Consider the following 24,475-nt stretch of genomic DNA (forward strand, 5'->3'; position numbering starts at 1 on the left):
TTGTGTGCTCTGCTGCCTTATTGGGGTGTTGGAGGGGAAAGCTCGCTCTTGTAAGGACTAAGCATGCATCCAAGGAAATGGGGGCAATTGGCAGGCCCCCAGCTGGCTCCAGCCCACCGGCCAGTGTGCCAGGCGAACTCCGGTCCTTGGTGCAGCATAAATCTGCGACACAGGCTTTAGAAGACGCTGCATGCTATTCAGCAGAGAGAACGCTGCGCAGACAGAAGTGGCACGAGAGGCTGTGTGAGCATATTTACAAGCAAGTTTATTCAGCGTAGATCAGGACAAAAGGAAACATGTCTGATCTCCTTCCTGTCCAAAGCAAACAGCATAAGCAAAAGCTATACACACAACGGAAGTTCCCAGCAAGCTGTGCTGGAATGTAAACAGACATGTGACATGCAACAATTCCACATGCCTGTTCCTTAAGCTGGAACAGAATTCTCAACAAGGACATGTCCCGCTTCTGCACAGAACTTGTCTCATCAGCACACTTCCGGGATGGGCATTGCATGGGATCAGATATGTGGTGCATTAATGTCTGGGACGCGGGTGCATTAATTTGGTACATTAATGTGGTGCATTAATGTCTGGGATGCGGGTGGCGCTGTGGGTAAAACCTCAGCGCCTAGGACTTGCCAATTGTCAGGTCGGCGGTTCGAATCCCAGCGGTGGGGTGTGCTCCCGTTGCTCGGTCCCAACGCCTGCCAACCTAGCAGTTCGAAAGCACCCCCGGGTGCAAGTAGATAAGTAGGGACCGCTTACTAGCGGGAAGGTAAACGGCGTTTCCGTGTGCTGCGCTGGCTCGCCAGATGCAGCTTGTCACGCTGGCCACGTGACCCGGAAGTGTCTTCGGACAGCGCTGGCCCCTGGCCTCTTAAGCGAGATGGGCGCGCAACCCCAGAGTCGGACACGACTGGCCCGTATGGCAGAGTCAGCTCTGCATGAATAGATTAATGATGTCTGGGAACCAAGGAAGCAGCTGGCATCTGCTTATATATCCCATCAACAAATCCTTCTGGGGTTGCTGTAGGGAAGCTTTGAAACTGCCCTTGCTTTGAAACCTTCTAAGCTGCTGCTGTGTTTGGTTCGGTGAGACCCTGCAGAACAGGTGCTGTAAGGCCAGACAGGTTTTGCGTGTTCTTAAGATGGTAATAATTCCACTAATGAAACAGCTACGACCAAGCCTGATAACTAGCAAGAAGAAAAGGTGAAATTCCATCTTTCCTTTGAAATCGGAGGGGAGGAATTATTCGGTAATTTCCACTGGCCACGTTGCATCCCCTTAATTAAGCAAACACACCTCAACGTGAGCAAAGAAGCAGGTGCAATTCTCACACCTCTATAGTTAAGGAAATCACTCTATTTTAGCACCTCCTGGGCTCTTAACACAGGTTGGCCCTGTTTCTGTAGCCCACTTAGGATACTAGAATCTGGTGCCTCAACATGAACTGGTGCATCTCTCAGCCTTGGGGTGAGAGATTTCTCCATGTCCTCTTGCTAGCATTGGTCAAAATGTAACGTAGTCATTGGATTATTTTTTAAAGCCAGGTTAGTTTCTTATGGGACCATGAAATTGTTAATGGAGCTTTGATTCTTGTTGACAAAGGACAGATGGACATATAAAGGGCCCCATTACCTCCAGCAGCTTAGGGCCTCCTCAAACCAAGTGGAGAGAGTTCTGCTTGCAAGCTTCCCCTGGATGGGCCGCTGGCCTGATCCATCTGCAGGGCTTTTTTAGGCCTTCAGCCTCTCCCACGACTGTAGCAAATGCACAGGCACTCAGGGAGACGTATACACAGCCCCCACTTCTGAGTCCACGGTCTAAAACTCCTTCATGTATTGGGTGAGCAAGGTCTTCTCTGCTGCAGTTGTCACTTGGGCGCGATCCTGCCCTGTGCGTCCCATTGGAGTGGCAGGCATTTCTCCAAGTGCAAAACACAGAAATGTGGAAGCAGGCAAGTTTCTCATTTCCACATCTCCACTCTAATAATAATAATAATAATAATAATAATAATACAAAATATGAGAAGAATCATGTCTGGGCATTTTGCCACATATTCCACCTCAGTTTAAATAATTCCTAGAATCAAGTTGGAAGTGACCCTGAGGATCATCTAGTCCAGTGTTTACCAAACTTGGGGCTCCAGCTGTTTGTGGACTACAATTCCCATCATCCCTGGACACTGGTCTTGCTAGCAAGGGATGATGGGAGTTGTAGTCCAAAGACAGCTGGAGAACCAAGTTTGGGAAACACAAATCTAGTCCAACCCCTTGCAATGCAGCAATATCCCATTCCCCCATGTGGGGGGGGGGTTGAACCTGCGTTATCAACCATGGGCATAGCCAGGATTTATGGGGGGGGGGTCAGAACATCAGTTAAGTATTTTTATTGATGGGGCAGCTGCTCTACCTTGGCTACGCCTACTGAATGCTTAAGATAAAAAAATAGGAATGGGGTGGGGTCAGGGCCGGATTTAGGTTTGAGGAGGCCCTCAGCTATTGGAGGTAATGGGGCCCTTTATATGTCCGGCTGTCCTTTGTCAACAACAAATTGTTGCTGTTTTTTGTGCTGAATATACAGTCATACCTCAGGCTGAATGTGCTTCAGGTTGAGCATTTTCGGGTTACGCTCCGTGGCAACCTGGAAGTAATGGAGTGCGTTACTTCCGGGTTTCGCCACTCGCGCATGCGCAGACGCTCAAAATGACATGCGCATGCGCGGAAGCAGCAAAACACAACCCGCACACGTGCAAATGTGCCGTCGCATCTTACGTTCTATTCAGGATGCAAACGGGCCTCTGGAACAGAGGTAGAACTGTATGCTAATTTATGGACCTCATAGGTATCTCAAGCCATTTGCACGTTGCCATGCAACCAGTCCATGCAGAATGTAGGCACCCTATATATAGAAAGGAGCAAACCAGTGATATTTTAGGGAGCAGGCTAGCAGGCGGGGCCCATGACTTACATCATAGGAGCCTACACTACACAAAACACTGTTGCTGTATGTCGGTTTCTATTTGTTTTTTATCTTATATTTTGGAAATGTACACCCAGTGTTTTTTTTTTTCCTTTTTTTGGGAGGTTGCAAGGGAGTGGGGCCCTAAGTTATAGCTTGCTTAGCTTATGCGTAAATCCGGCACTGGGTGGGGTGGCTGATGGCTCGCGCTACTCCTCCTCTGCGGACCCGCAAGGGGATGGAGAGGGGACACAACGCACCGCGATCCCTTTCCAAGTCTGGCGTGCGCGCTCCAGCCGCTTGCCCTCGGCCTACATCTCCCAGGCGCCTTAGGGGGGAGGCGGCGCCTGCCCTCCTGCCGCCCCGCCCAGGGCTGCCCCCTTGGCACGTGGGGCAGCAGGGCGCCGCCGCGGGACTCCGGAGCCTGGTGTCCTCGGCGCGCCTCCGAGGGCGCACAGGGCGCAGCGGAGGGCGCGTCTGGGTGCCATGGGCGAGCCGGGTCCCCCCGGCGCGGAGGCGCCTCCGCCGTGGCGCCGCGGGTCTCTGGCGCTGCTCACCGACCTGTACCAGTTCACCATGGCGTACGGCTACTGGCGGAGCGGGCGGCACCGCGAGGCGGCCGCCTTCGAGCTCTTCTTCCGCCGCTGCCCCTTCCAGGGCGCCTTCGCGCTCAGCGCCGGCTTGGCCGAGTGCCTCGCCTTCCTGCGCGCCTTCCGATTCTCCCCGGCAGGTGAGCGCGGGGTGGAGGGGGGCGCACAGACTTTGCAAGGGTGCAGGGGGCGCGGGTCTGCTTCCCAGGGAAGCACTCTGCACGTGGCCAGAGGCTCCGCGCTCCAGGCAGCCGCGCAGCTGAGCTGATCGATGGGGAGGAGGCGGGGAAGAAATAAGAATATAATAATAATAATTTATTATTTATACCCCGCCCATCTGGCTGGGTTTTCCCAGCCACTCTGGGCAGCTTCCAACAGAATACCGTCATACCTCAGGATGAATACGCTTCAGCTTCAGTATTTTCCGGTTGCGGAGCGCGGCTACCCGGAAGTAACGGAGCACGTTACTTCCGGGTTTCGCCGCTCACGCATGCGCAGACACTCAAAATGGCGTCGCACGCATGTGCAGAAGCGGGAAAACGCGTCATGCGCAGTCGCGTCTTACGTTCGCATCCAGAGGTACCACTGTATTAAAATACAATAGTCTATTAAACATTAAAAGCTTCCCTAAACTGGGCTCCTTCAGATGTCTTCTAAAAGTCTGGTAGTTGTTGTTCTCTTTGACACCTGGTGGGAGGGAGTTCCACAGGGCGGGTGCCACCACCAAGAAGGCCCTCTGCCTGGTTCCCTGTAACTTGGCTTCTCACAGTGAGGGAACCGCCAGAAGACCCTCGGCACTGGACCTCAGTGTCTGGGCAGAACAATGGGGGTGGAGACGCTCCTTCAGGGATACAGGGCTGAGGCCATTTAGGGCTTTAAGGGTCAGCACCAACCCTTTGAATTGTGCTCGGAAACGTACTGGGAGCCAGTGTAGGTCTTTCAAGACCGGTGTTATGTGGTCTCGGCGGACGCTCCCAGTCACCAGTCTAGCTGCCGTATTCTGGATTAGTTGTAATTTCTGGGTCACCTTCAAAGGTAGCCCCACATAGAGCACATTGCAGCTTTTCTATGGCCGAGGTCAGTCGCATCGTGCTGGTTGTGGAAGCTGATGAGGGGTGATAGTCGGAATAAATGGCCTCACGGATGCATGCTCAGGTATGCCTTTACCTGCGACTTTGCAAGCCGTCAAAAATAGGCAGCTGTGTCCAACTAAGTTGGAGGAGACCTATTGGAATGAATGGACTTAAGTTAGGCATATAGTGATCAGAATTGTTAGCATTATTGATTAAATTTGTATACTGCCCTTCATGCGAAGCTCACAGGGCAGTTTGCAACGCAATGCAAAATGAGAACTCAGAATGCACAATAAAGCAAAACAACACCTCGCCCTTCCCACAAGCACATTTAAAAGGGCATAGGGTGCTAAAGGCCTGGTTGAAGAGGAACCTTTTCGCCTGGCACCTAAAGGTGTATAATGGAGGTGTCAGCCGAACCTCCCTAAGGAGAGCGTTCACAAATGCAGAGCAGCAATTCCATTGTCCGTTGCCACCTTCCAGAAAGCTTGCGCATAATACAGATTTAACTTAAACCTTTAAAGGCTGTACAGGCAGAATAAACCTACAAATAGCCTGGAATTTAAAAACCACCTTTGGAATGTTATGGAGGTGGGCTAAAAATAATGGTGTTCGGTGTTCTGCAAGAGCCTCAGAATCACGCTGTTCTTCTGACTTGGTTATCATTCAGGTCTTCTGTATTCTTTCCGCTATCTCCAAAGTCTTTGTGGGGAGAGAGGCAGAGGCAGAGGCGAGATAAAAGATCGGCCCCTCAATCTTGCCAGGAGTATCAGCACTCCAAACTCCTTCTGTGTTAGGTTATTTCCATTGCACATCTTCTAGATCTTCCTTGCGCAGCTGAGTCTGAATTCCTAACCTGCCCAGTTGTGCAGTTTAACCTTCCTAATTTTTTGAGGTTCGAAGAAGGTGGTTAAACTGCTTTGTGGAGCGACTGGCTTGTGTGTTGAGCGTATGGCTCTCATGGGGCAGGTCTGACTTCCTGGGTTGAGGGATTTGTCCTGCCAAGTGAAAGGGGAGCTAATTCTCAGCTGCGTTGAGAGCAACATTGCCGGCTCCACTTCTGTTCTTCACATAGCTGGGTAATGGACTCCCTTTTCCCTTAGGACTTAAGAACCCCATGTAACTCAGAAGGCTGCATGTTTTCACAGCGCACGTAGGAGCTGATCTTGCAAAAGAGGTCAGTTCGAAAGCATGCCAGTGCAAGTAGATAAATAGGTACCACTCTGGCGGGAAGGTAAATGGTGTTTCTGTGCACTGCTCTGGTTCTCCAGAAGCGGCTTAGTCATGCTGGCCACATGACCCGGAAGCTGTACGCCGGCTCCCTCGGCCAGTAAAGCGAGATGAGCGCCGCAACCCCAGAGTCGTCCGCGACTGGACTTAACTGTCAGGGGTCCCTTTACCTTTACCTTTAAAGGTAAAGGGACCCCTGCTTTTGAACTGCTAGGTTGGCAGGAGCTGGGACCAAGCAAGTTGCGGGGATTCGAACCGCCGACCTTCTGATCGACAAGTCCTAGGCTCTGTGGTTTAGACCACAGCGCCACCTGCGTCCCATACCTTTATCTTTAGGTGGAGGTATTTATTTAATGCCTGGTGCACGATGGGAAGTCCCTGCCCTGAGGAAGATACAATCTAAAATTTGATACGAGAAAAATGTCAGAGTAATTGGGGAGGGGGAAGTGGAAGTGGAGGGAAGACATAAGAGCCTGCAGGATCAGGCCAATGGCCCACCCAGTCCAGCATTCTGCTCTCATAGTGGCCAACAAGATGCTGTTATGGGAAACCCGCAAATAGGATTTCAACACAAGAACAAAATTCATTTGCTGTGTTTTCCAGCAACAGGCACTCAGAATCATTGCTGCCTCCCACTGTGGAAGCAGAGCATGTGACCACTGTGGCCCTGATCCCCCACGTTTTCCTGTGTGTGGCCTGACATTTTCCCATTTGGCAGACGCCAGTCCATGTGCTAAGTGAAACATTTACTTCGCCAGAGTATAAAGGCATTTCCCTGGGCTTTGCAGATATTTCCTGATTTCGCTGGGTTTCCTGAGGGCTTCTGGCACCTTTCCCTGCTAACCTTTGATCAGCAGGGGAGAAAGAACCTCCTCTCTCTGTAAGTTTCCATAACTTGGAACTGGGAATGGAGGTGGCAAGGGAGAAGAGAGGAGAAGAGGCTGGGCTTGACTGAAATTTGGGCGTGGGAGACAGGAATGAGTCCAGCTACGCAGCGAAGGCTGTTTGTGTGTGTACACAATTACGCCTTTACCTCCTGTGACACCTAACCAATTCTCCGTCTCTGTCACAGCCTTGTGGACCGAGTTAGAATCCTGATAACCCGTTCATCTAAAAACACCAGAAAACTATCTCTCTTTGAAAGTGGTATCTCAGACTTTGCTTACAGACTTAGTCCAGTATCAGTTCAACAGAATATTCTGTGTATTACAGTGGTACCTCGGGTTAAGAACTTAATTTGTTCTGGAGGTCTGTTCTTAACCTGAAACTGTTCTTAACCTGAAGCACCATTTTAGCTAATGGGGCCTCCTGCTGCCACCGCACCGCCGGAGCACAATTTCTGTTCTCATCCTGAAGCAAAGTTCTTAACCTGAGGTACTATTTCTGGGTTAGCGGAGTCTGTAACCTGAAGCGTATGTAACCCGAGGTACCACTGTATCTTAAACAGATTTTCTCCCCCAACCAACCATACTCATTTATTATATGCTTTATATATCTTTTCTGTTTGTTTGTGGTCCTTCCTGCCAGCTAGCCAGCCAGGCATCAAAAAAACCTCTTCATATTTATGTTTTTAATATTTGATGTTTTATTATGTTTTTATGTGTGTGGGAAACAAACAACTCAGAGTGGCTGGGGCAACCCAGACCGATTGGGTGGGCATATGTAATAAAATAATGAAATTGTTGTTGTTCAATCATAGAATCTTAGAGTTGGAAGGGACCCACGGGGTCATCTAGTCCAACCCCCTCAATGCACCCCCTGCACGGATGTTGTTTCACCAGTGACTCTGTCATGCCAAGTTCTTGTTTTGAAGGCAGCCCTGTTTAGGGAAGCTTTTAATGTTTGATGCATTACTGTATTTTAATATTTTGTTGGAAGCTGCCCAGAGTGGCTGGGAAAGCCCAGCCAGATGGGTGGGGCATAAATTTTATATATATATATATATATATATTTTATATATATATATATATATATTATATATGTATATATATATATATATATATATATATATATATATATATATATATATATTATATATTTTATATATATATTTTATATATTTTATATTTTTTATATATATATATATATATATATATATATATATATATATATATACCCTGATGTTGGGAAAGATGGAGGGCACAAGGAGAAGGGGACGACAGAGGACGAGATGGTTGGATAGTGTCTTCGAAGCTACAAACATGAGTCTGACCAAACTGCGGGAGGCAGTGGTAGACAGAAGTGCCTGGCGTGCTCTGGTCCATGGGGTCACGAAGAGTCGGACACGACTAAACGACTAAACAACAACAACAACAATATATATATATATATATATATATATATATAATATAAAAATAATAAAATTTATTATATCCCGCCCTCCCCAGCCGAAGCCGGGCTCAGGGCGGCTAACAACAATCAAAATAATCCAACATTCTAAAAACATTCATTATAAAATTAATTAAAATCAAATTAAAATCAAATTGATGGCAACCATTAAGAAAATATTATTATTATTATTATTATTACTACTACTACTACTACTACTACTTGTTCACACCATGTAGAGTCCCCGTTGTCATCCTGTGGCTCTAGAGCAGGGGTCAGCAAACTTTTCTACCAGTGGGCCGACTCACTGCTGTTGTTATTATTAATTATTATTATTAAATTTTATTTATACCCTGCCCTCCCCACCCAACTTAAAAACAAGATTAAAATACAACATTAAAATGCAGCCTTATTTCAGTAGGAACTCAAATCAAAAACTTTTTTGGGGGGGGGGGTGAAAACGTCAAGTCTTCCCCAGGGCCAGCTGTCCAGACTGGTCCTACGTGGGCCAGAAAAAAGCCAGGGAAGTCCCCAAATAGGAGTTCCATCACAGAAGGAGAAAGGAAAAAGGAAGAGGGGGAGGAGCAGGTGGGATACATGCCCATGTGGCTCCTCCACGTTACACAGAGACGTCTTCCTGGTTCATAAGAACATCAGAAGGGCCTGCTGAGTCAGGTCAGCGGCCCGTCTAGTCCAGCATCCTTTTCTCACAGTGGTCTGTAGGAAACCTGCAAGCGGTACCCGAGCTCACGAGCATCTCTCCCCTCCTGCAGTTTCCAGCAACGGGTATTCAGAAGCATCGCTGCCTCCAATTGTGGAGTTAGAGGATAGCCATCCAGTCCTCTTTTCAAGCCATGTACCGTATTTTTCGCCCCATAAGACACACCAGACCATAAGACGCACCTAGTTTTTAGAGGAGGAAGGGGGGAAAGCCCTGTTTTTTTGAAGATCAGCTCAAAGTTGTGCAGCTTCTTTTGCAAAGGGGAAAAGCCCCTTTTTTTGAGGATCAGCTCAAAGTTATCGAGCTTACTTTGCAAAGGGAAAAAAATCCTGTTTTTATGGGGTTGAACTCACAGTTCTGCAGCTTCTTTAGGAAAGGAAAGGGAGCAGTTTCTACAGTTTCCAGACAGATAATCTAACCAGCCAGTCACACGTCGCTGGGGAAACAAACAGCCTCCGTCTGGGAGCCAGTGATCAACCACACATAAGACGCACAGACATTTACCCTTTTTAGGAGGAAAAAAGTGTGTCTTATGGAGTGAAAAATACAGTAGGTTGCTGGCCCTCCCTGCCTCTTGTGGCAGGGAGTTCCGCAGTTTGTGCTGCAAGCAGTGCTTTCTTCTGCCTGCCCTGATTCCCCCGAATCTTCATCCCCGCTCGCAGCTTCACATTGTGATTCAGCTGGGATTTGTCCTTCTGCCGGTTGCATCACATCCCAGCAGGAGTTTCTTCCCTTTGTGGTTTGGGCTGTTGTTGACTGGACGATGTTAACAAAGCCCAGGGCCAAGGATGAGTAGAAATAATGACGCTGGGTTCTGCAAACAGAATAGATTAAAAAAAAACAATGAAGGCCTGGTAAACACAGACCTTCTGTGTGTGTGTTATTGTGGCTTTTTTGTGCGTCTGAGAGCACTCATCCCCATGGTTTTAGGTATTATAATTTTTATTAAATTTCTAAAATTTCACAGTTTGACTTCAAATCAAATAATTACATTGCTGAAATCGTCTAATGTGTCAATACTAACGTGTTTAGTTTTGGTTTTTTAAAAACGCTTTCAGCTTTTCTGGGCATCGTCCCTTTTCCTTCAAACTGTCCCTTAGAAACTTCCCCTGTCGCTCACTGTTTCTTGGTGTGAATCCTTCCTTTCCAGACATCGAGTATCTCGAATCTGTCCTTCCAGCTACCACGGAGAAAGCTTTCTTTGATTACCTGCGCACGGTGGATGCATCCGAAGTTTCCGTCTCCTCCGCTCCAGAGGGATCCGTTGTCTTCGCCAGGGTGGGTGTTTTCAAGGTGTAGTTTCTACCTGCGAGGTGTTGATCGGACAAAGGCATTTGGGGCCTTACATTGAGAACCTCTCGCATCGTGCACACAAACACACAAAGGCATCTTCAGACCTGATAGGAAATGCATGTTTGCACATCTGGTGGGTGGGACCAATCGTCTGAATTTGTCTATTTTAGTCAGCTTGTGGTAGTTATTGTAATCCATGTGCTAATTGTTCTTGTTTGCATTCGTATTTCAGAACATCTTTTCTAATTCATTTGTGTTGCTTTAAATAGTGGTGGTTTTTAAAATATATTTTTATAACGTTGCAAATTGCCTAGCTATGTTATTATTATTTCTTACATTTATTTGCCACCTTTTCCTCCAAGGATTTCAAGATTCTCCCCCACCTCCCATTTACTCCTCACAACAAGCCTATGAGGTAGGCTAGTCTGAGAGGCAGTGATTGACTCCAAGGTGAGCTTCATAGCTGGATTTGCCTCCCAGGTCCTAGGCTGACACTCTAAGCATTCTGGCTTTCTTTGAGCTTACGAGGGATTATATATCAATTAATATTTTTTCTTCTCAAAGCTACCAGCATAAGTTTGACCAAACTGCGGGAGGCAGTGGAGGACAGGAGTGCCTGGCGTGCTCTGGTCCAGGGGGTCACGAAGAGTCGGACACGACTAAACGACTCAACAACAACAAATATTTTTGCTGCAAAGTCGGGGGGGGGGGATGGAAAGCACCATGTTTTTCGCCCCATAAGACACACCTACTAGTTTTTAGAGGGAAATGCAAGGGAAAAAATATTTTTAAAGGGAGCGCTGAGCAGAGCCTGTATGCACCCCAGGCTCTGCTCAGCACTCCCTTAAAATTTTTTTTTTCTTGCATTCCCCCTCTAAAATCCAGTCAGTCCCTTCTCTCTCCTCGGGGAAAAGCCCCCAAGAGCCGTGTGGAGCGTGTGTGTGGCTCTTGGGGGCTTTTCCCGCCTGCCTCCCGCCTGCATTTGCTCCATAAGACGCACACACATTTCCCCTTACTTTTTAGGAGGGAAAAAGTGTGTCTTATGGGGTGAAAAATACGGTATGCATTTCTGCCCTTTGTAACCTAAGTACTTTTAACAAAAGGTGCTTCCTTTTAAAACTTCACCTGAAGGAGCCTTCAGAAGACACAGGCCTGTAGGGGGTGATGCATGGAGTGCTCTAAAACCGTAGGAAAAAATGACAGGTCCTGATTGGTTGCAAAGGAGTCCGTGGTACAGGTGTGTTTCTGAATTCCTTCCTGTAGGTGCCGGTGCTGCAGGTGAAGGGTCCCTTGCTGGTGATACAGCTTCTAGAGACCACCTTGCTGTGTTTGGTGAACTACGCCAGGTGAGCATGTGAGCGAGGGGCAGGAGGACCGCTTTTCTTTTGGCCTCTGTGTTTTGGTTAACATTGACGGCAGGATCATGTTAGAATTCCTGCTCCGTGATTGCAGTCACGGGATTGTTGTCTTTCATGTGACGGTGTATGTTTTGACTCCACAGAGTGGGAAGTGACGGAGATAGGATGTTTGTGTTACTGTGTTCCGTGAAGTGGGACTTTTGTCCTTTGTTCTTTTCCTCTTTGCTGTCTGATGCTAGAAAGAGAGGCAGCCATGTTGCAGTGCTCCGTGTGTGTTTATATGTAAATAAAGTAGATTAGCCAAAATGCTGAGTTGCTGAGGTCTGTCAGGCATGATGCGCAAACTCTGCAGATCCCTAAGTGTTCTGATGTCGGCATCAGTCGCTGTGATGTTCGGGCAGAAGAAAGCTTTTGAAGCTCCCGAACGATTGACCAGGAGGAAGGGAACATGCCAGTCGGGAATGTGTCTGCTAAGGTCCTACTTGAGTGTAGGCTGAACTCCTGACAGATCTGTCACTCTGAGACTATAATCGGTGCACATCGCCCCTGTGGACTCTGGACTTGGGAGTATGGGGTGGCCGGGAAATTCTCCTAGAGGCTGCTTGGCAGGTTGCCAGATTCCTACACGGAAGTCGCTTCCCGCAAGCGGAAGACAAAGGAGCCCTTTGGAGCAGAGGGGGCAACTCTCGACGCTTCTGCACATTAAAAAAATTGCTGTGTTTGCAGCACTGTTATGAATTCTGTGTGTGGGTTTGCAACCGGTGAAGCAGGCTTCCGTTAGGCCTGGGGGGCAGCGCATTTTCCAAAGGACTGGAGATGTCATAAGGTAAAGGTAAAGGGACCCCTGACCATTAGGTCCAGTCATGGCCGACTCTGGGGTTGCGACGCTCATCTCACTTTATTGGCCGAGGGAGCCGGCGTACAGCTTCCGGGTCATGTGGCCAGCAGGACTAAGCCGCTTTTGGCGAACCAGAGCAGCACACGGAAACACCGTTTACCTTCCCGCCGGAGCGGAACCTATTTATCTACTTGCACTTTGACGTGCTTTCGAACTGCTAGGTTGGCAGGAGCAGGGACCGAGCAACGGGAGCTCACCCCGTCGTGGGGATTCGAACCACTGACCTTCTGATTGGCAAGTCCTAGGCACCGTGGTGTAACCCACAGCACCACCTGCGTCCCTGGAGATGTCATAATTGGACGCAAATGTCTATCTAGAGATGCATGGAGGATTTTGTGGGACTGTGTGGAGAACAGAGCGCATTCAAACATTAGTCCATCCGAACTTTAGGAAAACAGGTTTTCTGGATTGAACACATACCCCGGCCATGCTTTACCTCTTGGAGGTTTCCCCCCTTTCACCTGGTGTCCCTCAGCCATGCAGATGTTACGGACTCCAGTACCCATCACTCCCAGCTAGCAGGGCCAGTGGGTCAGGGATGATGGGGGTCGTGTTCCGGCAGGCATCCAGGAGGGCACCACGTTGGGGAGTCCTGCTCTCTCTAGACCAGCCTTTCTCAACCTGTGGGTCCCCAGATGATGTTGAACTACAACTCCCATCACCCCTAGCTAGCAAGGCCAGAGCTCAGGGATGATGGGAGTTGTAGTCCAACAACATCTGGGGACCCACAGGTTGAGAGCCGCTGCAGACGCTCTTTCTAATGTGCACTTCCATCTGAGAGCAAAGAAGAAATTGCTCCTAGAAAAATCCCAGCAGTGCATTAAGGAAACCCTCTGCTGTGTTGGAAGGCAATAAAAGGATTGGTTAATATTCAACCTGAATTTTCCTCCTTGCAGCCTCGTCGCTACGAATGCTGCCCGATTCCGGCTCATAGCAGGCCCGGACAAGAAACTCATGGAGATGGGGCTGCGTCGTGCGCAGGGACCGGATGGGGGCCTCTCTGCATCCAAGTATTCGTACGTGGGGGGTAGGTTCTGACTCGTGACTCGCCCTTCGCTGGCCACTAGGCGGCACCACCTGCCTTGCCCTTGCTGCTGTCACCAGAGACTTCCTTTTGGGGTTTGGTCTCTGCCCATACCGACATCGCGAGGATCCAAAGAGCTCGTAAGCCAGGTTTGGGAAACATCTGGGGACTTCTAGATGTTGCTGGGCTCCAGCTCCCATCAGCTCCAACTTAGGTGGCCAGTGATCAAGGATGATGGGATTTGTAGTCCAGAAACATCAGAAAGGCTGCAGGGTCTCCGTCCCTACTGTAAGGGAAGGAGTGATGCTTGGAGATTTGAGGTGGAAACCTGCAGCAGGAAGGGGGAGGCTGGTTGGGTTTGGTTATGGGGTCTGATGGATTCGGGGCAGGGCTCATTGCAGGAGCCCTTGAGCTGAGCCGAAAATAGCCTGGTCCCCTTAGTTTTAGCTGCTCTTCCTGAGATTTTAATCTTTCCCCCTGAAAACCCTGAAAATAACATCACTCATTCACAGTTAGTCACAATTGGGGTTTTTTTTTTCTTTGTTATGTGCATCTTGCTGACTTTTTGCAGATATATTCTCAAAATTTTATATGTCTGTATTAAATAAACAACCCTGAGAAAGGAGACCAAAACCCCAAAGTCTTCAAGCCGTACCTGAAGACTCGACAGCTGCACCTCTTATGAAGAAGACCTTCCCAAATGCATCCTTCCTATTTTCTCCTATCATGGGTGAAAACAGTACGCTGTGATCACATGATGATGATGATGATAATAATAATAATAATAATAATAATAATAATAATAATAATACACACACACACACCCCTCCCATCTGGCTGAGTCTCCCCAGCCACTCTGGGCGGCTCCCAATCAAGTGTTAAAAACAATACAGAATTATGCGGGGGGGTCAAATTTGACCAGGGGGTCCGGCGCGCTTCCTCCACGCAGCTTTGCTCTTCCCCCTGCAACCTTTGACTCCAGCAGAGTAAACACAGCAGAAGCAGAAGAAAGAACGTTTTGTCGTGTGGTGGCAATAACTCAGGCTGACACGCAGCTCTCCTTATCTTAAAGTCTTTATTCCGTACAGATCAACACATCGTAAATCTTCCCGGTGAGAGTTCGCCCATGTTGCTCCTTTCTCCTTAGAGCAAACACACAGACTGAAAGCACACACAGAAATCCACGCCCCTTCCGTGTTCTCTGCCCGCCCTCAGAATGTGAGGCGTCATCACTCAGAACTCTTAACCCTGTAAGTTCTGAGCCCCCTGAGCTCAGAAACATACTGGGAGCCAATGTAGGTCTTTCAAGACTGGTGTTATGTGGTCCCAGCAGCCGCTCCCAATCACCAGTCTAGCTGCCGCATTCTGGATTAATTGCAGTTTCCGGGTCACCTTCAAAGGTAGCCCCACGTAGAGAGCATTGCAGTAGTCCAAGCAGGAGATAACCAGAGCATGCACCACTCTGGCAAGACAGTCCATGGGCAGGGAGGGTCTCATCCTGCGTACCAGTTGCCCTGGACACAGAATTGGCCTGCGCCTCCATGGACAGCTGTGAGTCCAGAATGACTCCCAGGCTGCGCACCTGGTCCTTCAGGGGCACAGTTACCCCATTCAGGACCAGGGAGTCCCCCACACGCGTGATAGCCCATGCTTACACGTGGAAGCTCTCTTCCAATTTGGTTCCTGCTGAAGGCCTGGTGGAAATGGGTCCTGGGAACCATGCAGCCCCCCCAAAACCTGACACGAGTCCCTTCTCTTCCAGGGTTCGATTTTACCAGCAACGTCCTGGCCGGGAAGCTCTATGGGATTCCAGTGCGGGGAACTGTAGCGCATTCTTACATCTTGTCCTTCACCTCGCTGGCTGAGGTGAACCCGCGGGTTAGTATTTTTTTGGGGGGGGGGACAGGTTTCAGAGGCGTGTAGAATGTTTTCACCTTTTAGCCTTTCCCTCTTTTTTTAGCAATTTTATTTATTTATTAATGTTTTTATGTTACATCAGTAAAGAATATCACATTACAATACAATGCTTATTATCATATTATTTTCAACATGTATACAAAATTTATGTACAAACTTTATATACCTAAAGATAACAAAAAAGGAAGACGGGAAAAAACAAGGACAAAAAACTATTCCAAAGTCATATCTGTACCAACACTTTGGGCTTCCTGTCTATCCCGTTGTATATTCCTTTTTTACAATTGAATGTACTCTTATTATTGTATATTTCTTTACATTTTGTCTAATACATTCCTATATCAATATGTACCCTTGGTCTTATTTCTCAACTCATCTTTTTAGCCTTTCCTTATTGTTGATTTTATCTTCTCGAAAGAGTTGCTTCTCCTGCTTTTGCTTCTCAATCTACCGTTTGCTCCTCTTCGTAAACCTGGGGTTTTTGCTTTTTTAAAACAATTGAGCGGTGCATAAGTTTTACGGAATAAATGCACCAATGAGATCACTGGGTGGTCGGTCCAGAATCCCAAGATGGCGACCGGGCCTGGATTCTGATAGCTCCTCTGTTCCTCTCTGCAGACCCTGATCCCACGACACGGAAAGGAGCCTGTGGATTTTCTGTCCTTAGTGGAGACATGGCTGAGCCGGGTTTGCCAACTGCTCCAAATCCCGCTGGAGACAGTGAACCATGGGGAGCTGGCTGCCTTCGTCTCCTACGCCATCACCTTCCCACAAAACTTCCAGGGTCTTTTGGACACCTTCTGCGTGATGAAGTAAGCTCTGCGCTCCAAACTTAAATTCGTTATTCTTTACTGCATTCACACCCCACCTTGATTCTACAAGGTCTCTTGCCTCCCTCCTCGTTTTATCCTCACAGCAACCCTGTGAGGTAGGATAGGCCAAGAGGCCTGAGCTTTGTGGCCGGGTGGGAATTTGAACCCTGGTCTCTTCTCAGGTCTGGCACTCTAACCCCTGTACCACACTATTCTGAGGCCAAGTGCTTACGATCTGAGGTTACGTTGGGCTTTGCTTTGTTTAGTCGTTTAGTCGTGTCCGACTCTTCGTGACCCCCTGGACCAGAGCACGCCAGGCACTCCTGCCTTCTGCTGCCTCCCACAGTTTGGTCAAACTCATGCTGGTAGCTTCAAGAACACTGTCCCACCATCTCGTCCTCTGTCGTCCCCTTCTCCTTGTGCCCTCCATCTTTCCCAGCATCAGGGTCTTTTCCAGGGAGTCTTCTCTTCTCATGAGGTGGCCAAAGTATTGGAGCCTCAGCTCCTTCCAGTGAGCACTCAGGGCTGATTTCCTTCAGAATGGAGAGGTTTGATCTTCTTGCAGTCCATGGGACTCTCAAGAGTCTCCTCCAGCACCAGAATTCAAAAGCATCCATTCTTTGGCGATCAGCCTTCTTGATGGTCCAGCTCCCTACGAACTTATAGTTATACAATACAGGGATCAGTCTAATTCTGCCAAGATGTTTCCTTTTTATTCCATAGTTTTCTAAATATTCTTTAAAGATTCCCCAATCCTTATACAGTGGTACCTCGGATTACATACGCTTCAGGTTACACACTCGGCTAACCCAGAAATATTGCTTCAGGTTAAGAACTTTGCTTCAGGATAAGAACAGAAATCGTGCTCCAGCGGCAGCAGGAGGCCCCATTAGCTAAAGTGGTGCTTCAGGTTAAGAACAGTTGCAGGTTAAGAACGGACCTCCGGAACGAATTAAGTACTTAACCCGAGGTACCACTGTAGACTTTTTCTTTTGGTTGTCCTCTTACCCTTCCTGTCGCTTTCGCTAGCTGCAGATATTCTACCATTAGGATTTGCCAATCTTCCATCCCCCTTACGGTTTCTTGCAACCCCTTCCCTGCCCACAGGAGCGGCATCCCGAACTTCTGTGCCGTCGCCCTGGCGCTGGACGAGCTGGGCTACCGAGTCATTGGCGTCCGCCTGGACAGCGGGGACCTGGCCAAGCAGTCGGTGGAGATACGGCGAGTGTTTCGCAGCTGCAGCAAGCAGTGAGTGTGCGGCTGTTTCCCCTCACGTCCCCCCCAGATTTGACCTTTCCAGGCGGAGACGCTACTGTGGAGCTGATGGCTGCTGATCAAGGCCTGATTCCTGATTCCAGCCAAACTCGGGTCCATCTCTAGATTTCTTGGGCTTCTCATGTTCCTCGGTGGCTTGTTTCACCGCCAGTGCTCAGGCGAGGGGTAGAGAACAGAATGCAGCCCTCCTCTCTCCCTTGCCCCCTAGGCCCTTGGGAGAAGGGTCACAGCTGAGCGGTAGAGTGTCGGCTTTCTTGCATATGGTCTTGGGTTCAATTCCCGGCATCTCCAGGTCTTCTTTGGCAATCACTTGTTGCTGAGTAAGATTGTCTTCCATAAACATGGTTCTAACAATGAGTCCGTGACTGTGGAGGCCAATTCCAGAGCCACACGTCCTTCTACAGTGGGGACATAGGTTTCTGGGTGGGAGTTGATCATGGTGTGGGTTTTCCAAGCGTGCCTTCCTCTTAGCATGTTTCTCCTTTGCGTCCTGAGTTCTAGTGTCTTCAAAGCCCATGACACCTTTGGTAAAGGCTGTTCTCCAACTGGCGCGCTCGCAGGCCAGTGTTTCCCAGTTGTCGGTGTTTATACTACTTTTTTTAGAATAATAATAATAATAATAATAATAATAATAATAATAATAATGTAATAATTTATTATTATTATTATTATTTTTAAAGATATTTATTGGAGTTTTACAAAGACATGAATTTAAAAGATCATATAAAAAGAAAGAAATACAATAAAAGAAACATAGAAAAATACATAAAATAAGAAAAGGAAAATAAAAACAAATCCATTTTTGTAACCCTAACTCGTTATCTTATTTCCTTGGCCTCCTCACACCTCCCCTTTTTGTATTCCCATTTAAATAATCAAGTCAGCAAATCCTTACCCTCTTTTGTTTATCTTAACTCTATATCTTAACATATTATAACTCTATATTTTCATCCATTTATCAATTCATTTTTGCATATTCATATTAACTTTGTTGCTAATGCCACTTATTTTCAGTCCAACATCATTTTAACATTCATTAATTTTACAGTGTTTCTGAAGATAGTCTTTAAATTTCTTCCAGTCTTCTTCCACCAACTCTTCTCCCAGGTCACGGATTTATACCCCGCCCATCTGGCTGGGTTTCCCCAGCCACTCTGGGCGGCTTCCAACAAAATATTAAAATACAGTGGTCTGTTAAACATTAAAAGTTTCCCTAAACAGGGCTGCCTTCAGATGTCTTCTAAAAGTCTGGTAGTTGTTCTTCTCTTTGACATCTCCTGGCATGGCATTCCACAGGGCGGGCGCCACCACTGAGAAGGCCCTCTGCCTGGTTCCCTGTAACTTGGCTTCTCACAGGGAGGGAACCGCCAGAAGGCCCTCGGTGCTGGACCTTTGCCTTGAGACAGTCTTTAAACCTCTGAGGAGATCTGAAGACCTGAGGATTATAAATTTGTTGAAGGTGGAAGCTGGAGCTGTGGGGACATTTGGATTTGAAAGAAATTTGAAACAAGAGTTGGAATACCCCATAGGCTTTGCTTTTGCTTTTAAGTATGGAGGACTGGCTAGAAGCAACACCGATTCTGTTGGGCCGGAGCCCCTCCGAGACCTGGGGCTTAACATCAAGGTCTATCAAAGAGACCGGCAGAAAGGAACTGAGAGAGACATAAGGGCCTCGGACCTGAGATCTCCAGGCTAAATAAATAATATAAAGACTGATGGATATTGGTTGGGGACTGGAACCGGGAGAAGGGTGGGTGGAGGTTGGGAATCCAAAGGGTACATAAGGATAATTTGCATTGCTTTGTTTGTTTTATATTTTGTTAGTGGTAAGGAAATTGGGTAAACCGTGGAAGGGAAATTTTGGTCGACCTTAGGAAAAAGGTTTAAGAATAAATTAATGAGGTATAAGTATTGATGTGTAATTTTAATAAGGTGAAATTGGTTTTTTTTCCCTTTTTTTTAAATTAAGTGAAAATAAGGCTGTTAAAAATAAATGGAGGAAATGGAAAAAAGAAGTAAAGTAAAATAACAGTATGTTAGAATAAATGTTTAAGTTAAGGTGAAGAAATAAGTTAAGGACTTGCTGAATTGACAATTTAAATTGGAATACAAGAAGGGGAGGTGTGAGGAGGTCTGAGAAATAAGGTTGAGGAAAATAAGTATCAGAAACTGTGTGTTTTTTCTATTTTTCTGTTTAGTTTCGAATATGCTTTTTTGTGTTGTTTTTATTTTGTTTATTTTTTTGTTTTTGTTTGTTGTGTGTTTTTTGAAAATACCAATAAATATTTAATAAAAAAAAAAAAAAAAGAGACAGTCTTTAAACCTCTTTTGTTGACCACCAGCATTACACTTTCCATTTTTAAGTTTGGAATAGAGTAGTTGCTTTGGAAGACGATCATCAGGCATCCACACAACATGACCAGTCCAACGAAGTTGATGTTGGAATAATCATCGCTTCAACAGTTAGCAGGGCTGGGAAGACCATGATTTAAATCAAATCCATTTAAATCATGATTTAAATCACTAGTCAGTAAGACTTGATTTAAATCTTTATTTTTTATTTTATTTTTACAGAAAGACTTGTTCTTGCTGGTATAATCTTAATATTTACAACCAGATGAAGGTTTCGTTTTTGGAATAATAAATGTTCAGAGTAGTTTTTACAGTCCTATCGAAAATTGCTGATTTGGTTATACTATAAGAAATACATAGGCAGATAATTATGAAATTATTGTGAGGTTTAATAAGTTAACTGTTTATATTTGGACAACTTTTCTGCTGTACTTTATTGGAAGGAGAAAAACGATCATTTCCTTAATAACAATTTAAACAATATATTTAACTAAAACAATAACATTATAGCATATGTATCCATGTTCGTTAACTGATGTGGTTAAACTTTTTTTAAAAAAAAAACTCAGTCTGAGTTTTAGCACACATGAAAAACTTAAAACAAATCCGTATTTCCTGATGAATAGCCTTTGGACTCTAATGTAACTTAAATAGAAAACTATCTTTAGAAATATTTCTCCTCCAAAAGCATTTTATTTTAAAAATTTTAATTAAAAAATCTGATTTAAATTTTAAAAATTGGGGTGTTTTTTTTTTTTTTAAAAATTGATTTTTATCCACCCTGCTTGTCATGTCCTTTCTCTCCTTTTTTGCTTGTCTTGCCATCCAGCTTTCAGGTCCCCTGGTTCGAAGCGGTCCCCATCGCCGTGAGCAACGACGTCAGCGAAGAGAACCTTCGGGAGCTCTCTCAGGAGGTGAGGACATGCTTGCTCTTGCTCAAGTTCGGTGCGTGGGAAGGGGAGACTCTCTGAGGCTCGGTGAGCAAATAATTGCAGCGGGTAGTAGCAATAATTACCTGCAGCAGCATAGCTCAAATTATTCGGCGCTCCAAGGAAGCCCTGTAAAAGTTTGGCCTGGCCAGGTAAGGAAAAGAGATCACAGACATTCGGTATTATTAATTTAATAATCATTTATTATTTATACCCCACCCATCTAACTGGGTTTTCCCAGCCACTCTGGGCAGCTTCCAACAAAATATTAAAAGTACAATAAAGCATCAAACATTAAAAACTTCCCTTAACTGGGCTGCCTTCAGATGTCTTCTAAAAGTCAGATAGTTGTTTATTTCCTTGACATCTGGTGGGAGGGTGTTCCACAGGGCGGGCACCACCACCGAGAAGGCCCTCGGCGCTGGACTTCAGTGTCCGGGATAAATGATGGGGGTGGAGACGCTCCTTCAGGTATTCTGAGCCGAGGTAAACTGGACACTATCAGGAACTTAGATATTCCAGGTCCCCATGCCTATCGGAATGTTATTGGAAATATTATAATACTTGTCTCCTGCCCATCTGACTGTGTTCCCCCAGCCACTCTGCGTGCCTTCCAGCAAAATATAAAAACACAGTCAGATGTACATCTTCTCCCTTTGGAAATTGGGGTGGGTAGTTGGGGGAAAGTTACTGATTTCCAATAATAATAATAATAATAATAATAATAATAATAATAATAATAATAATTTCATTTATACCCCACCTATCTGACTGGGTTTCCCCAGCCGCTCTATGCGACTTTCAACAGAACATTATAAACAGAATAAAACTTCAAACATTAAAACTTCCTTATACAAGGCTGCCTTCAGATGTCCTCTAAAATGCGGTTAGTTGTTTATTTTCTTAGCATTCCACCGTGAGGGAGCCACTACCGAGAAGGCCCTCTGCCCGGTTCCCTGCAACCTCACTTCTCGCAGGGAGGGAACTGCCAGAAGGCCCTCAGCGCTGGACCTCAGTGTCCGGGCTGAACGATTGGGGTGGAGACACTCCTTCAGATATACTGGACCAAGGCCGTTTAGGGCTTTAAAGGTCAGCACCAACACTTTGAATTGTGCTCGGAAACGTACTGGGAGCCAGTGTAGGTCTTTCAAGACCGGTATTATGTGATCCCGGCGGCCGCTCCCAGTCCCCAGTCTAGCTGCCGCTTTCTGTTTTGTTTTTTTTTTAAAAAAATATTTATTAAAGTTTTACAAAAACATAAATACAAAAACATATAATAAAAGAAAAAAGAAAAATAAAGATAAAAGCACAGAAAAAATAAGAAAAATTAAAAACAATTCCATTTTTCATAACTTAAAACTCATTTGCTTGTTTCTTTGACCTCCTCACACCTCTCCTTCTTGTATTCCCATTTAAATAATCAAATCAGCAAATCCTTACCCTCTTTCATTTATCTTAGCTCTATATCTTAACATTTTATAACTCTGTATTTTCATCCATTATCAATTCATTTTTGCATATTCTTATTAACTTTGTTGCTAATACCACTTATTTCCAATCCAGCATCATTTTAACATTCATTAATTTTACAGTGTTTCTGCAAATAATCTTTAAATTTCTTCCAATCTTCTTCCACCAACTCTTCTCCTAGGTCTCGGATTCTGCCAGTCATTTCCGCTAATTCCATAAAGTCCATCACTTTCATCTGCCACTCTTCCAGGGTGGATAGATCTTGTGTCTTCCAATACTTTGCAATAAGTATTCTTGCTGCTGTTGTTGCATACATAAAAAACGTTCTATCCTTCTTTGGCACCAATTGGCCGACTATGCCCAGGAGAAAGGCCTCTGGCTTCTTCAGAAAGGTATATTTAAATACCTTTTTCATTTCATTATAGATCATCTCCCAGAAAGCCTTAATCTTTGGGCACGTCCACCAAAGGTGAAAGAATGTACCTTCATTTTCTTTACACTTCCAACATTTATTATCGGGCAGATGATATATTTTTGCAAGCTTGACTGGTGTCATGTACCACCTATATATCATTTTCATAATATTCTCTCTCAAGGCATTACATGCCGTAAATTTCATACCTGTGGTCCACAACTGTTCCCAGTCAGCAAACATAATGTTATGTCCAACATCTTGTGCCCATTTAATCATAGCAGATTTAACCGTTTCATCCTGCGTATTCCATTCTGGATTAGTTGTAGTCTCCGGGTCACCTTCAAAGGTAGCCCTACATAGAGCGCATTGCAGTAGTAGCTATCGTGGTCCTTTCTGGGTCATCCCTCAGCCAGCAAGACGAAAATTGTCATTTTTCTGAGTCATGCAGGGTGATGCAGCGGTTTCACCCTCAGAGGCCTGGCGATTAAGTAGATTTCACACGCAAGACTTTGAAGATGGCTCTTCGATTGCAGGATGGCAGCTATTAAAAGCAGCATCGTGCATGTATACTACGTCCAGTGCAATGTGTTTCTCTCCCTTGAGCCCAAGAGAGGGTCTTCTTGCTTCCAAAATTCATTCATTGCAATAAAACCCCAAGATGGTTGTCACCAATGGAAGCGAAGGCTCAGAAAAAGCTCAATATGGAGGCTAAATGGCCGAAATATTGGGAAATTTTGGAACAAGAAGGAGATAAACTGAAATTGCAGAGTTTTGAGAAATTAAAAGATAAAGTGCGAGACTGGCTTCATTATTATCAAATAAGAGAGGCCTATAATTTGGACAAAAAAATTGGCTTCCAGGTGGAAAAATCAAAATTGGAAACAGAATTGTTAGATCCCAAAACTAAGATACTTTCAAGAATGTATAACTTGCTGTTGAAATGGAATACACAGGATGAAACGGTTAAATCTGCTATGATTAAATGGGCACAAGATATTGGTCATAACATTATGTTTGCTGACTGGGAACAGTTGTGGACCACCGGTATGAAATTTACGGCATGTAATGCCTTAAGAGAGAATATTATGAAAATGATATACAGGTGGTACATGACCCCAGTCAAGCTTGCAAAAATATATCATTTGCCCGATAATAAATGTTGGAAATGTAAAGAAAATGAAGGTACATTCTTTCACCTTTGGTGGACGTGCCCAAAGATTAAGGCTTTCTGGGAGATGATCTATAATGAAATGAAAAAGGTATTTAAATATACCTTTCTGAAGAAACCAGAGGCCTTTCTCCTGGGTATAGTCGGCCAATTGGTGCCAAAGAAGGATAGAACTTTCTTTATGTATGCAACAACAGCAGCAAGAATACTTATTGCAAAGTATTGGAAGACACAAGAGCTACCCACCCTGGAAGAGTGGCAGATGAAGGTGATGGATTATATGGAATTGGCAGAAATGACTGGCAGAATCCGTGACCTGGGAGAAGAGTTGGTGGAAGAAGACTGGAAGAAATTTAAAGACTATCTGCAGAAACACTGTAAAATTAATGAATGTTAAAATGATGTTGGATTGAAAATAAGTGGCATTAGCAACAAAGTAATAAGAATATGCAAAAATGAATTGATAAATGGATGAAAATATGGAGTTATAATATGTTAAGATATAGAGTAAAGATAAACAAAAGAGGGTAAGGATTTGCTGATTTGATTATTTAAATGGGAATACAAAAAGGGGAGGTGTGAGGAGGCCAAGGAAATAAGATAATGAGTTAGGGTTACAAAAATGGATTTGTTTTTATTTTCCTTTTCTTATTTTATGTA

The 24,475-nt window shown here is 45.6% G+C and overlaps 1 protein-coding gene across 1 annotated transcript in view; it reads left to right on the top strand.

The window, feature by feature from the left end:
• The first annotated feature begins 3,324 nt into the window (after positions 1–3,324).
• NAPRT (nicotinate phosphoribosyltransferase) overlaps positions 3,325–24,475 on the top strand; it is a 30,920-nt gene continuing 9,769 nt past the window's right edge. Inside the window, exons 1-8 of the mRNA XM_083622111.1 lie at positions 3,325–3,692; positions 10,055–10,182; positions 11,461–11,543; positions 13,350–13,480; positions 15,240–15,355; positions 16,013–16,206; positions 17,314–17,454; positions 20,663–20,747. Of these exons, the coding sequence (XP_083478237.1) occupies positions 3,449–3,692; positions 10,055–10,182; positions 11,461–11,543; positions 13,350–13,480; positions 15,240–15,355; positions 16,013–16,206; positions 17,314–17,454; positions 20,663–20,747 (1,122 nt within the window). The 5' untranslated portion in view covers positions 3,325–3,448. The remainder of the gene's footprint in view (positions 3,693–10,054; positions 10,183–11,460; positions 11,544–13,349; positions 13,481–15,239; positions 15,356–16,012; positions 16,207–17,313; positions 17,455–20,662; positions 20,748–24,475) is intronic.

This window comes from Podarcis filfolensis, assembly GCF_964270895.1.
Source record: "Podarcis filfolensis genome assembly, chromosome: 7".
NCBI classification, from domain to species: domain Eukaryota; kingdom Metazoa; phylum Chordata; class Lepidosauria; order Squamata; family Lacertidae; genus Podarcis; species Podarcis filfolensis.